General features: G+C 40.6%; 1 protein-coding gene across 3 annotated transcripts in view; it reads right to left on the bottom strand.

The window, feature by feature from the left end:
• The window catches only part of bbs2 (Bardet-Biedl syndrome 2), a 168084-nt gene that overhangs the window by 66478 nt on the left and 85372 nt on the right, over nt 1-16234 (bottom strand). For all 3 annotated transcript variants that reach the window (XM_059992559.1, XM_059992557.1, XM_059992558.1), the window contains exon 9: nt 2511-2646. In XM_059992559.1, the coding sequence (XP_059848542.1) occupies nt 2511-2646 (136 nt within the window). The remainder of the gene's footprint in view (nt 1-2510; nt 2647-16234) is intronic.

The raw sequence follows: 16234 nt of genomic DNA, 5'->3' as shown, positions 1-16234 counted from the left end.
AGAAGTCCGCCCCCAGGAGTGGTTGAGCCACGGCGGCCAGTGTGAAGTCCCACGTGAACCAGCTGGCGCCGAAATGCAGCTGCACTGTGCGGGTGCCGTAGGTCCGTATCGTGCTGCCGTTTCCTGCCCTCAGGGTGGGTCCTGGCTTCCTATTGCGGGTGTCATACCCCATCGGGGGCAAGACGCTGATCTCCGCTCCAGTGTCGACCAAGAAGCGGCGTCCCGACTGTTTGTCCCAGACGTACAAGAGGCTTTCCTGGTGGCCAGCCACCATAGTCATTAGTGGCAACTGGCCCTGGCCCTGGCCATTGCCCCACTGCTGGTGGTAGAAACACAACTGTTCACTGTCCTTCTCACTCCTGCCTCTGTGTTGTATGCTCCCCTCTGCTGGGCCTGGTCTGGTCCGCTATTGGGTGTGTGGCCTGGTAATCTGACTGATGGATGCCACTCTCTCCCTCTCGGCTTTCCACAGCACGTCTGCCCGGGCCACCACCTTCCGGGGGTTGCTGAAATCTGCGTCGGCCAGCAGCAGAGGTATGTCCTCCGGCAGTTGCTCTAGGAACGCTTGCTTGAACATGAGGCAGGGCTTGTGTCCATCAGACAGAGCCAGCATCTCGTTCATCAATACTGACGGCAGTCTGACTCCCAAACCGTCCAGGTGAAGCAGGCGGGCAGCCCGCTCACACCGTGAGAGGCCAAAGGTCTCAATAAGCAGCGCTTATTAATTGCTTCACATTTGCTTCAAATGCTTCATATTTGCCTTCTCCCGGGGGCGACTGTATGAAATCTGCAACCTGGACGGCCATCTCCTGGTCAAGGGCGCTCACCAGGTGATAGTAACGTGTGGAATCACAAAATATCTGCCGAATCTGGAAATGGGCTTCTGCTTGGCTAAACCACACGCATGGTCGCAGCATCCAGAAAGTCGGCAGTTTTAGCGAAACTGCGTGAACAGATGAAGAGTTGGTCATCTTTGGTCCAAATCCAAATATAAACGGGATTTGGACCTTCGGGGTCACCAATGTAGCAATGTGCTACACACAGCGCTGAAATAACGACACACAGTCAGTAAGCCGTTTCGAGACTAGTTTATTCAAACTTCGCGGCACTGACATTTAATCCCTAGAGCCCGCCCTCTCCGGGCGGAAATGACGCAGAGGTGCATTACCAAAGTCTCTCCCCGCGCGCTGGCTAATTGCGAGCCCGTTCGCCTGCACCAAAAGTGGGTCGCCACAATGCAACTTGCAGGAAATGATTAATGAAATGTGTGAATAAAGATGACAAACAGGATTCATTCTGAAAATATAAACACAAGACATTATACAGATGCTGGAAATTTAGAGCAACACACACACACCCACACACGCACACAAAATGCTGGAGAAACTCAGCAAATCAGGCAACATCAAGGGAAAACCATAAACAATTGATGTTTCAGGCTGAAACTTTTCTGCAGGACTCATTCTGAAAAAGTGTGAGGTAATGCATTTGGGGAGTGGCAAGTGTACCAATAAACTGTACACTGAAGTGTAAAACTGAAGAAGGACCTTGGAGTGTATGTCTTCTTCTTCTTGCAAGCATGATAGGTAATGTTAAGAAAGTATGCTCCATTACCTGAGAACATGGAGGTCTTACTTGAACTATATAAAACACAAGTGAGGCCACAGCTAGAGTACTGTTTACTGTATTTAGTCATCACAGTACACAAAAGGTATGGGGCAAACAGGAAAGCCTCTTTCCCTCAGACAAGATCAAAAACTAGAGCAAACACGAGGAAATCTGCAGATGCTGGAAATTCAAACAACAACACACACAAAATGCTGGTGGAACACAGCAGGCCAGGCAGCATCTATAGTGAGAAGCGCTGTTGACGTTTCGGGCTGAGACCCTTCGTCAAGACTAACGTTAGTCTTTAAACTGGACTAACGTTAGTCCTGACGAAGGGTGTCGGCCCGAAATGTCGACAGAGCTTCTCACTATAGATGCTGCCTGGCCTGCTGTGTTCCACCAGCGTTTTGTGTGTGTTGTTGTTCAAAAACTAGAGCATCAGTTTAAAGTAGAAGGACACAGAGTGATTCTATGGAAGTTGAAGAAAATAATTTTTACACAGGAATGGCAAGAATATGAAAGTTTCCACATGAAAGGATGGTAGACTTTCAAGTTAACTATAAACAGAAAGGGCACTGAATTCAGAGATGGAAAATGGATTTATTCCAAGCAACTCTTTTTAAGACTACAACAATTAAAAGGGAAAGTAACTCTTTCTGTACCATACAGTTCCCTCATTCACTGCTGTCCTGGAACCAGCAGTAGTTCGGAATGAACAAACTCAGGACAGTTTGGGAATTCAAAAGCACTCTTCTGATTTACCAGGGAGACCCAACCTTTTGCTCTTAAACAATTACTTTTCTCTTTCAGTTACTCCCTTTCAAAAACTTACATTATTATGATTAATGCCAAATCACTGGTCCAAAGACACGCTACAGGAAAAAAAAGTGAACTATATTTACCTTCTCCTTCTGTTGAGCAGCAGATTAGCTGTGTCTGTCCATCCATCCTGTAATCTTCCTCCACAATTCCAGCAATAGAGGAGCTAAAGTTATCTTTAAAGATGACTTCACCAGTGCGGTCACTGCGTGCGTCAATCTAGCAAATACACATTTGGTTAATTATCATGAATGGCAATGACACATTTGCAGCTCTTTTAACACATTTACTCTTAGCACAATTAACTCCTTTTCTCCTGAAATAAAACAATCAAATATATACAACACAAGACCAAGGCTACATTCACACTACGCCAGATAAATCCGTAACCAAAGCTTTTTACCCTCCGTCCACACTAAAATGGTGTTTTCGTCCCCCGAAACTGGAGCTTTTCAGAAACGCTTTCCAGGGTGGGTATTTTTGAAAACGCTGCTTGGGCAGATCAGTGTGGACGGGTTAACCGGAGACTTCTGAAAACGCTCATACGGCAGCGTGCCATTTCATTGTTTCCTTGAATGCAACCTAACAATTTCAGAACAGACGGCAACAAGACTGAAGCCAGAAGTGTTAGAAATGTAGTCACCAAATACTTTGACCAATAACTTACTGAATAAGTAAGTATACTATACTCATTTTGCCCTGTTTTCTGTCCTTGCTCGTATGAAGGTGGTTTACCTATTTATGCAAGTACTTCTCTGACAATAGATGTGTAACAGCCTAATGTAACATTGTATAGAAATACAAGATAATACTGATGCAGACATGTTTTGCACATTTAACAAGGTGCTTTATTAATGGAACAGAGTTAGTCAGTTTTTCAATGTTTGTCATCAGCCAGGTCATACTGTCCATGAACTCCCTGTCGGATGCCTCCATACGCTTCAGTATTTGTTTTTTTACTTTTAAATCTTCCTGCGCGAGAGCCAACAGATACCTGTCATTTAAGTTTTTCTAGTCTGTAACTGAACAAACACGCACCGTCTTTCACAGCGAGATTCAACACCAAACATGTCGCTTGATTTCGGTAGATGTGTCCATGCGCAGGAGGAGATTCGCTAAAATCTCCGTTTCAACGTGGATAGAGATATTTTTAAAAATGCATAGTGTGGACGCCTATTGTTTTTATGCGAAACCGGTGTTTTCAAAATTATCTGGTCTAGTGTGCATGTAGCCCAAGGAGGTATAAAAATCAGTTAAATCAATACTTGTATCACATAGAGTAGTGTGAAGCACAGTTGCAAAAAACATTATATGTAGTTAATGAATGAGAGCAACAAAGGTAATTGCCAAGGCGGTGGAAGAAACAAAACTTCGATCAATCACTTCAAAGATACTTTCAGGGGTTCTCTGGGGTTAGAACTCAGAACATTAGAGCATAGTACATGCCCTTTGGCCCATGCTGATGTTCTGACCTTAAAATTATGTCCCCTTGTATAAGTGATTTCTGCCCTGGGAAGAAGTCTCTGGCTATCCACTTGATGAATGCCTCTTTATCATCTTGTACACTTTTACCAAGTAACTACTTGCTCATGCCACCCATCTTCATAATATGACTGAGTTATAGGACTGGAAGAACCCAATGTTATACAAGTTACTAGCCATTCTACTCATGGACAATACAGGAAGAAAAAAATGTGGAATTGTGTAATAGATCCGACTGCTGGGCTACCTTATTTCCAATCAAAGCAACAACTACCTCTTAAATCTACAATCCTAATCAACACCAAGCAACAGCTACCTTCATTCTATCATTGCTATCCACGTAGTTCTCAGATACGTTCTTGAACTTTTGTAACAAATCTTTTGAGATTGCAAAACCAGTAACAATCCTTATCCAGACACTCTTCTTCTCACACTTTGGAACAGCTTTGGTCTGAGACCATAATACCATAAGATATAGGAGCAGAAGTAGGCCATTCGGCCTATTGAGTCTGCTCCACAATTCAATCACGGGCTGATCCAATTCTTCAACTCATCTCCACTCCCCTGCCTTCTCCCCATACCCTATAAATCCCTGGATAATCAAGAACCTATCTATCTCTGCCTTAAATACACCCAATGATGGCCTCCACAGCCACTCCTAACAACAAATTCCACAGATTTACCACCCTCTGACTAAAGTAATTTCTCCGCATCTCTGTTCTAAATGGATATCCTTCAATCCTGAAGTCATGCCCTCTTATCCTAGAATCCCCTACCATGGGAAATAACTTTGCCATATCTAATCTGCTCAGGCCTTTTAACATTCGGAATGTTTCTGTTAGACCCCCTTCATCCTCCTGAACTCCAGGGTATTCAGCCTAAGAGCTGCCAGACAGTCCTCATACAATAATCTTTTCTTTTTTTTTTGTAATTTTTTTTATTGAAGTTCATCAAACAGTTGTAAAAGATGTATTTCAGACATTGTACATATATAACATATAATCATATATATCACAAATCTCCACAAAGTATTTATCTGGGGTATACGCTTATAGAAAAGACTGGAAAGAAAAAACAAGTAAAAGGAAAGAACTATGTACAAGTAGGGAGTGATTTTTTTACAACAGATTCATTGATTTGTGAGAATAAAATCAGGCCTATAAGGCATTATGTAGTTAAACCATTTTTTCCAGTATGAATCCAATTGTTCCAGCTTATGATTAACAGATGCTGTTATCTTCTCCATTTTGTATATGTCTATTGTAATTTCCATACATGTATTTAAAGTTGGGCTGTCCTGTGAAAACCATTGCCTAGTAAGAGTCCTTTTACCAGCCACCAACAGTATATTCAATAGACAATAGGTGCAGAAGTAGACCATTCGGCCCTTCGAGCCTGCACCGCTATTCTGTGATCATGGCTGATCATCTACTATCAATACCCTGTTCCTGCCTTGTCCCCATATCCCTCGATTCCCCTATTCATAAGATACCTATCTAGCTCCTTCTTGAAAGCATCCAGAGAATTGGCCTCTACTGCCTTTTGAGGCAGTGCATTCCAGACCCCCACAACTCTCTGGGAGAAGTAGTTTTTCCTTAACTCTGTCCTAAATTACCTACCCCTTATTCTCAAACCATGCCCTCTGGTACTGGACTCTCCCAGCATCTGGAACATATTTCTTGCCTCTATCTTGTCCAATCCCTTAATAATCTTATATGCTGCAATCAGATCCCCTCTCAAGCTCGTTAATTCCAGTGTGTAAAGCCCAGTCTCTCTAACCTCTCTGCGCAAGACAGTCCGGACATCCCAGGAATTAACCTCGTGAATCTACGCTGCACTTCCTCTACAGCCAGGATGTCCTTCCTTAACCCTGGAGACCAAAACTGTACACAATACTCCAGGTGTGGTCTCACCAGGGCTCTGTACAAATGCAAGAGGATTTCCTTGCTCTTGTACTCAATTCCCTTTGTAATAAAGGCCAACATTCCATTAGCCTTCTTCACTGCCTGCTGCACTTGCTCATTCACCTTCAGTGACTGAGGAACAAGGACTCCTAGATCTCTTTGAATTTCTCCCTTACCTAACTCTACACCATTCAGATAATAATCTGCCTTCCTGTTCTTACTCCCAAAGTGGATAACCTCACACTTATCCACATTAAACGTCATCTGTCAAGTATCTGCCCACTCACTCAGCCTATCCAAGTCACCCTGAATTCTCCTAACATCCTCACCACATGTCACACTGCCACCCAGCTTAGTATCATCAGCAAACTTGCTGATGTTATTCTCAATGCCTTCATCTAAATCGTTGATGTAAATTGTAAACAGCTGTGGTCCCAATATTCATTAAATATTTATCTCTTTTCAACCATTCTTGAGGTATATATCCAAAATATATGGTCTTACTCTCCAAGTGTATTTCACATTTAAAGATGTCTTGTAGGACATTGTGTATCCCCCTCCAATAGTTTTTGATAACAGGGCAGTCCCAAAAAATATGATAATGATTTGCATTTTGATTTCCACAATTTCTCCAGCAAACAGGGAGGTTACTATCATAATGGGATTTCTGAGAGGGTGTAATAAAATATCTTAGTTTTTCCATCCAAACTCCCTCTATTTCTGTGAACTGGTACATTTCCATTGATATCTCCATATTGTTGTCCATTCTTCCTCAGATATAATTATCCTTCCTTCCTTCTCCCATTTTGTTTTAATGTATGAAGTCGAATGTGTTTTAAGATTTGACAACCCCTTATACATGCTTGAAATGATTCTACCACCATTATCTGAATTATATGCTTTTCTAAAGATCTCTATCAAGCATGTATTTGCCTTGGATACATTTTTAAGCGTCTTATTAACATATTGTCGCATCTGTAAATACCGATTAAATCTTGTTTTTCTAATAAGTGTTTCTCTTTAAGCATTTCAAAAGTGAACAGTGTTCCTTCTTTCATTATGTTGCAAAGAACAGTTATTCCTTTAGCTGTCCAGTCCTTAAATCTAGCATCCAGTTTATTTGGTGTAAAATCCGAGTCATTATGCACACCATTTAAGAATTGCAATATCTCCCTCTAGATTATATTCTTTTGTAGTAGTTTTCTATATTTTAAGAGTCAATTTTACCCATGGGTTATCAGTAGTATTTATGTACCTTTGCAGGTTATCATCAGCCAAAATTGCTGATGGGACATATGGGGATAGGAAGTACCCGATGTTTTTCCATTGAGCGTCATATGATGGATTGCACCAACATATCACAGTTCTCAACTGTGCTGCAAAATAATAATCTCTAAGAGAAGGTAAGCCCCATCCCCCCTTTTCCTTTGCTAATTGCAAAGTTTTGAGACAAACTCTAGGCCTTTTACCCTGCCAAATATACCTTGAGAGCATCTTGTTGGATTCATTGAATTGATTTTGATTAATCTCTACTGGTAGGGTCTGAAAGAGATATAACAGTCTGGGCAGTATATTCATTTTAATAGACTCAATCCTTGAACTGAGACTGAAAAAAGGAATCGGGTTCCATCTTGCCGCATCTTCCTTAATTTTTTAATATAAAGGCTGATAATTACATTCTGATAATGTTGCCAAATCTTTTGGCATAATGATGCCCAAATATTTGCCATGCCCAGGGGTATCGACTTTCAATTTCTCTTGGTGGGCTATAGTAATATGAAAGTAATTGGGTTTTATCCATGTTGATCTTGTATCCCGATAACTGACCATATTGTTCAAAGGATTGCATCAATTTAGGTAAAGAGTATGTTGGTTGCCCTAGATCAGGGGTCAGCAACCTTTACCACTGAAAGAGCCACTTGGACCCGTTTCCCACAGAAAAGAAAACACTGGGAGCCGCAAAACCCGTTTGACATTTAAAATGAAATAACACTGCATACAACGTTTTTTTTGCCTTTATGCTATGTATAAACAAACTATAATGTGTTGCATTTATGAAATTGATGAACTCCTGCAGAGAAAACGAAATTACATTTCTGCATGCAACAAAAACATTTTGAACTCCGAAAAAAAGACGTTGGGTTGAAAGTTACTTTTAAGTAAAATATTCAATGTCTATTTGAGTCCTTCTTGTATTTATGAAAAACGCCGAACTTAAATTTTCCGCCAGCAGCAAACCAAAAATAACGTCAGCCAGCTGTCATCCTGAAAAATGAAAGGACTATTTCACTGAACAATGAAAAAATATGAATATGAGTAAAATAATAGGCAATTAAAATATTTATCATACTTGGTTAATGGGATTTCTGCTCCTGGACCTCAGCGCACAGCGTCTGCACATCAGGGCTGTATGATGTCACCTTCATCTTTACACAGGATCGCAAGCTGTCATCTGTGAGGTTTTCAATATCACTCCATTTGTGTTTCTGAGCAAGAACGGCCTTCTGACGGGCAACATCTTCAAGGTCTGCTGTCAAGCGTCTAAACTTGGACACCCATATGTCTTTGTCGGCTATGTCGGCCAGTTCCATCTCAAGATCAGGTTGACTCACACCTGCCAATGCAGTCGTATTCAGTAGGGAAGGATCGATGCTTAAGGGAGTGACCGGGAAGGATAATGTGTTTTTTTCCTCTCTGAACTCACAGAAGCGTTTCCCAAACGATGTTTGCATTGCGATGATTGCAGAATGTAAATACTCCGAAATTATCATGTCGTGACCTTGTTTGAACTCTCTCAAATTGGGGAAGTGAGACAAAGTGCCTTTCTGTAAATCTCTGGCAAGCACTGTCAACTTGCGCTCGAATGCCAAAACATCCTCCAACATGTGCAGGGCTGTACGTCCTTTCCCCTGAAGAGCTGTGTTCAGCGTGTTCAGGTGCGCTGTCATGTCTACCATGAAGTGTAGCTTTTCCAGCCACTCTGGCTGTTCCAGCTCAGGAAAGGTGAGCCCTTTGCTGCCCAGGAAAGTTTTCACTTCTTCCAGACACGCGACAAAGCGTTTCAGCACCTTCCGTCTGGACAGCCAGCGATAAAAACACGTTGTAGCGGTGTCAGTAAACTGCAGTCAAAGATAGCTTTATTCGAACTAAACAGCCTTGCTTTTCAGCTTCCCTCAACCCAGCCCCCATGGACGCAGATGCTGCAAAAGACGCGTACTCACAAACCCCCGTAGGCTATCTCCCTTAGCCGGAATGCTGGCTAATTGTGAGCCGTTTTATGATGTGGCAGGAAATGTGTCGCTACACTTAGGTTGTACAAGATCACCATAATTACATTTCAAAAGCTAACAAACTAACATAAAATACATTTTAATTAAATACTGACCAATTATTTCCCAAAGCCACAGGGAGCCGCAGCACAGAGGTGAAAGAGCCACAAATGGCTCGGGAGCCGCAGGTTGCCGACCCCCGCCCTAGATAGATCAAAATGTCAACCGCATAACAAGCCAATTTAACTTCTCCCAATTAATAAAGAAGCACAAGAACTAACATTTCATGATCTCCCTTTTAAAGTAGTCCATAATCAATTTACTTATCTTGGAATTACAGTCACAAGCAAGTTCAAAGATCTCTTTCGTGAAAACCTTGCCAATCTTTCATATGCTATAAAACAGAGTCTGGTACAATGGTCACCTCTATCTATGTCTTTGGTAAGTCATATTAATGTTGTTAAAATGTATGTTCTCCCCAAATTTTTTATACCTATTTCAATCTATCCCAATTTTTATTCCTAAATCTTTTTTTGATTCCTTAGACTCTATTATTTTGTCATATCTGTGGCAGAATAAGCGCGCTAGAGTTAATAAAATCCATCTCCAAAAATCTAAAAAAGAGGGTGGCATGGCTTTACCTAACTTTCGTTTATATTATTGGGCAGCTAATATACGTTGTGCTACCTTCTGGTCTTTCTTCCATGGCTAACCCAAGTGCCCTAACTGGGTGGCGATGGAGCTGAGCTCCACTAAAGAATTATCTACCTCTGCACTTCTTGGCTCTGCACTCCCTAGTAGTCTGCCCAGATGAATAGCTAATCCTCTTGTTAGACACACTTTGCGTATATGGGCTCAGATCAGGAAATGCTATGGTTTCCAGGGGTTTTCCGTTTCCAGCCATATTGCTCATAATCACCTTTTTTTACCTACTACGTACGATTCAGCATTCCAGGTTTGGTATAGGAAGGGCATTAGACATTTTGAAGATCTTTTCATTGATAATCGCTTTGCTCCTTTTCAGCAGCTCCCTGTTAAGTTCAATCTGCCCAATGCTCATTTCTTCAGATATCTCCAAATCCGACACTTTATTGCTCCTTTAATTCCTAACTTTCCTGAAATACCTGTGAAAAATGCTATGGACCTATTTCTTTCCATGAATCCACTAGGTAAAGGCTTAATATCAATCATCCGAGATAAACTAGCAGCCTTACGACGGGCCCCCATGGATAAAATCAAAATGGCCTGGGAGCAGGATTTAAATATCTCCTTATCTGAGGAGAGCTGGGATTCAGTTCTCAAATCGGTTAACTCAACCTCTCTTTGTGCTCGCCACTGCCTTTTACAGTTTAAGATTGTTCATAGAGCCCATTTGTCTAAATCTAAACTATCTCGATTCTACCCTAGCGTTAGTCCGCTCTGCGATAAATGCAAGAGGGGCGTGGCCTCTCTCATCCATATGTACTGGTTCTGTCCTAGCTTGGAGAAATTCTGGAAAGATGTCTTCACTACATTATCGTGTATTCTGAATCAGCACCTAGAACCAAACCCCTTAATTGCTCTGTTTGGTTTTTGGGGCGAGACAGATTTATGTCTGGGTCCGACCAAATGCCGAATATTATCCTTTGCCTCTCTCCTGGCTAGACACTTGATCCTTCTCAGATGGAGAGACGTTGCCCCGCCCACTCATGCTCAATGGCTTAACGACATCGTGGCCTGCTTGGACCTCGAAAAAATTCATTATTCAGTTCTCAATTCGGATCTAAAGTTCCATAAGGTCTGGGGACCTTTTATCGCGTACTTTCATAACCTTCCTCTTGACTAGGGTTTTTTTTCTTTTCGGTCCCTTGCTTTCAGCTCCTTTTTTTTCTGGTAGAAGGCATTATTACCCTCTGTTGCTGAGTGTATTCACAGTCTGGGAGTTTGGCTGTCCTGACTTATACTCTCTATATTTTGTGGTTGGTCTGGAGTTGCTGTTGTTTTTTCTTGTGTTGTGGGGTTTGGGGAGGACACTAAGCTTACTTGTCTTTAATTCAGGTGCTTTTTTTTTGCTAAATTCTCTTCCTTTGTAGCATATTGTCATTGTATGCTTAATTTTGCACTGTTTTAATGTTCCTCATTGGGATTTGGGGTTTTTAATTTGTAAAATGTTTTGAAAAACTAATAAAAAAATTTAAAAAAAACAAGCCAATTTATGCTCTGCCCCTTTAATAGTAATTACCCTGATATCTTCATTTTGTCTGCTGTACTGAGGTAATGGTTCCAGATATAATGTGAAGAGTAATGGTGACCATGCACAACCCTGTCTCGTGCCCCTTTCTAGGGTAAGACTATTTGATAAGTATCCATTGATTTTAATCCTAGCAGTAGGATTGTCATATAGTGTCTGTATAGTTTTAATAATTGTCTTGGAAACCAAATCTCTGTAAAACTCTGTAAAGAAAATTCCAATTAACTAAATCAAATGCTTTTTCAGCATCCACGCTTATCACTATTGCTTCGATATTATTCTTTTGTATATGATCCATAATGTGAACTGTCCTTCGTATATTGACTTGTGTCTGGCGTTGTCGTATAAAACCTGCCTGATTGTTATGTATCAGTATGGGTAGAAACTCCTCTAATCGTGACGGAGGTAAATAACCTATAATCTACATTAAGAACGGATATTGGTCTAAATGACCCGCATTCCATTTTATTCTTGCCTTCTTTCGGTATAGCTGAGATTATCGCTTCCTTCCAACTGGGTGGCATTTGTGCCTTTTTTAAGAGCCCAGTTCAGTGTGGAGAGTAAAACAGGAATTAACTCATTTTTAAATTCTTTGTACCACTCTGCTGTATACCCAACTGATCCTGGTGACTTGCTTAATTTAAGCCTACTAATTGCAGCTTTTAATTCAACTTCAGTTATGTCAGCAGTCATCGTCCTATTTTGTTCTTTGCTTAAAGTGGGTAACTCTAGAGAATTCAAGAAAGTGTCATTTTGGGTTATGCTTCCCCCTGGAACTTTGGAATATAGAGTTTTGTAAAACACTTCAAAAGCTTCTTGAAATTCACTTAGCTTATTTTTTTTATCATTTTCGTTCTTGGGTCCCTAATTCTATGAATTGTATTTTCTGCTATTTTGTTTCAGTTTCCACGCCTATATTTTCATAGATTTTGATCCACTTTCATAATGTCTCCAATTCAGAAACATTAAATTTTTCCTGATTTCTTGCATAGCCAAATTATTTAATTCTTAATTCTTTTAATTTCCCCTAATGTATCCTGTGTCAAATTCAATTTGTGTTTTTTCTCTAGTTCCTTCAGCCTATTTTGTAATTCCTCTAATGTTTTATTCCTTTTTTTCTTATATGAAGATATCGCTATAATTTTCCCTCTTAAGACCACCTTCAGAGTATCCCATAAAATGGGAGGTGAATTCATTAAATTCTAAGTAGAGACCAATTTCTTTTTTAATTTGTTCATTAAAGTACGGACCATTGAATAGACTTGAATTTAGTTTCCAAATAGTATTCTTTGGTTGTAGGTCAAAATCAACAGATAAATATATAGGTGCATGGTCACTTACATCTATTGTCTCAATTCCACAGGTGTTTATTTTGTCTTTGTCTTTTCCAACTGTTATGAAATAGTCTATTCTTGTATATACAGAATGGGGAGCAGAATAATGAGTGTAATCCCTTCTGTCAGGGAAAAGATCACCCCATATATCAATTAAACCAACATCCTCAAAAAGTGTATTAAATTTCTTATGTAAGGATTTTGTTTCATAAGTTTTTCTATTGGAAGAGTCTAACTTTGGTTGTAATTGTAAATTTAAGTCTCCCCCACATATCAGGAGACCTTCTGTTTCCGTTACCATAATATCAGCAATTTTCTGAAAGAAACCAATATCACTTCCTGGGGGTGCGTATATATTCAATAGAGTAACTGAATTGCCATCTATATTCCCCCTTACCAGAATATATCTGCCCTCTTTATCTCCCATTTTGAATACTTTTTCAAAATTTAGCTTACTTGAGATAAGAATAGCAACTCCTCTCCTATGTCCTGATTTATATGAGGAGAAAAACAGATTAGTGAAGCCCATTCTCTTTAGTTTTTTAGGCTCATTATCACTTAAATGAGTTTCCTGTAAATATACTACATGGGCTTGTTCTTTTTTCATTTTGGATAAAATTCACTAATGTTTTAATAGCCCATTGACATTAAAAGAAATGAATTTTACCTTGTCCTTAGCCATCTGTATTTATCTGTCAATGTGTCATTAAAATTAGAATAAAATTTAATCGATCTACTCCCTGAACAAACAAGAACCAAGAAACGCTGATAATAACAAAAATGGCAATGAACGTGTGATTCCAAGGCTGAGGCCTCTAGTAGATGACCCCACATTGAGCTAGAGGAAATGTCTAGCTGTAGGGGATAACCCCTCCTACTTGTGAGTTGAGGCCCCCCCCCAATGCAGTACACAATCCATTACAGTACAAATACAGTACAACAAATCCAATACACAGAAATATATACATACACACACACACACACACACAAACGCCATTTCCAGAAAAGTTGGGATATTTTCCAAAATGCAATAAAAACAAAAATCTGTGATATGTTAATTCACGTGAACCTTTATTTAACTGACAAAAGTACAAAGAAAAGATTTTCAATAGTTTTACTGACCAACTTAATTGTATTTTGTAAATATACACAAATTTAGAAATTGATGGCTGCAACACACTCAACAAAAGTTGGGACAGAGGCATGTGTACCATTGTGTTACATCACCTTTCCTTTCAATAACACTTTTTAATTGTTTTAGAACTGAGGATACTAATTGTAGTAGATAAGCAATTGGAAATTTTGTCCATTCTTGCTTGATATAAGACTTCAGCTGCTCAACAGTCCGTGGTCTCTGTTGTCTGATTCTCCTCTTCATGATGCGCCATACATTTTCAATAGGAGATCGATCTGGACTGGCAGCAGGCCAGTCAAGCACACACACTCTGTGTCTACAAAGCCACGCTGTTGTAGCCCGTGCAAAATGTGGTCTGGCATTGAGACGTTGCCTTGATGGCAACATATGTCTCTCTAAAATCCTAATATAAGCCTCAGAGTCAATGGTACCTTCACATACATGCAACTCACCCATGCTGTGGGCACTGATGCACCCCCATACCATCATAGATGCTGGTTTTTGCACCTTTCGCTGATAACAAACAGGATGGTCGTTTTCATCTTTGGCATGGAGAACTCAACACCCATTTTTTCCGAAAACTAGCTGAAATGTGGACTCATCTGACCACAGCACATGGTTCCACAGTCTTTCAGTCCATCTGAGATGAGCTCTGGCCCAGGGAACTCGCTGGCGTTTCTGCATAGAGTTGATGTATGGCTTCCTCCTTGCATAATACAGTTTCAAGTTGCATTTCTGGATGCATCGACGGACTGTGTTAAGTGACAATGGTTTTACGAAGTACTCCCGAGCCCAGGTGGCTATAATTGTCACAGTAGCATGACGGTTTCTTAGGCAGTGCCACCTGAGGGCTCGAAGATCACAGGCATTCAACAGTGGTTTCTGACCTTGCCCTTTATGCACTGAGATGTCTCTGAATTCTCTGAATCGTTTCACAATATTATGTACTGTAGATGTTGAAAGACCTAGATTCTCTGAAATCTTGCGCTGGGAAATGTTCCTTTTGAACTGACTAACAATTCTCTCACAAATTTTGGCACAAAGAGGTGAGCCACGACCCATCCTTGCTTGCAAAGACTGAGCCTTTGATGGACGCTACTTTTATACCCAGTCATGATACCTCACTTGCTACCAATTAGCCTGCTTAATGTGGAGTCTTCCAAACCGGTGTTACTTGAATATTCTGTGCACTTTTCAATCTTATTTTAACTCTGTCCCAACTTTTGTCGAGTGTGTTGCAGCCATCAAATTCTAAGTCTGTGTATATTTACAAAATACAATTAAGTTGGTCAGTAGAACTATTGAAAACCTTTTCTTTGTACTTTTGTCAGTTAAATAAAGGTTCACATGAATTAACATATCACAGATTTTTGTTTTTATTGCATTTTGGAAAATATCTTGTTATGAATGTACCACAGCTCTGAGGGGCCGAAGGGGCGGGAGCAGCCCCCTCCTTCTGGAGAATCGCAAGATCACTATTAACTCGGGTCTCGGACCCAGGAAATGAGAGACAATGCAACGGTTTGGCCATTGTTCTTAGAGACACCTGGGTAAAGTGCATGTCCCTGCTACGTGACAGCTACCATGGATATGGACACCCTCAGGCAATGTGGGGGTGGGGATTGCATCACCCTACTTTGATGGACATCTACAACTCTGCAAGTCAAGATAAAAGGGGTCTGCAAGAGGCGGTACCACAGCGACGCACAAGAAGGACACCATCGCTCAGCGCTCCCATGCTAGCGGGAAGCCATACAAAGCCACGTGTGTTCCGCCTCTCCTTTGCCTGGGGAGCGGGTGGCTGATAACACCGAAAAGGACTTCGAACTAACAATGGGGAACCAACGCTCCCCTGATTCAACGGAGTTGCTTCATAAAGACCCAGGCAAGTTTTTTCCTTTCCTCACCAATCTCTCTAAAACACGTGAAGCCCAGCGATTCCCCAAAAGGCTGGAGCCTGCAGACTTCTGAGGGACTTTTATATCTCCAACGGACAATATATTATCCCCTAGACAACAGCCGAGATTATTTCTTAAGGATGCTTATTACTATACCCGCGCTTTAGATTGAGTATTGACGACGTGCATTATCTGAATGTTTGTATTAACCTTACTTTTGTGCCCCTTTATAAATAAAAACGTTTGAAAATAGTTTGAAAATAGACTTCTCTATCTTTGCTGGTAAGTTATCCAGTTACAGGATACGTAACAATCTCAACTTTTCTGGAAATGGGGTTTGTGTGTGTGTGTGTATAGATATATATACACACATACACACATTGCATACATACACATATATGCACCCATATATATATTCTCATTTTGGTGGGGAAAAAGGAATCAGTGAGCGAATAAATAACAACTAAGTAATATAAAATCCACATTATAATAAGTATTTCTCGAGATAGGTGTATCACCGTGTGCTTTTGCTTCTCAACATTTTTAAAGTTAGCC

Source organism: Hypanus sabinus, chromosome 17 (genome assembly GCF_030144855.1).
Source record: "Hypanus sabinus isolate sHypSab1 chromosome 17, sHypSab1.hap1, whole genome shotgun sequence".
Classification (NCBI taxonomy): domain Eukaryota; kingdom Metazoa; phylum Chordata; class Chondrichthyes; order Myliobatiformes; family Dasyatidae; genus Hypanus; species Hypanus sabinus.
Note: the sequence above shows the minus strand (reverse complement) of the source record. Positions and strands in the feature narration are given on the sequence as shown.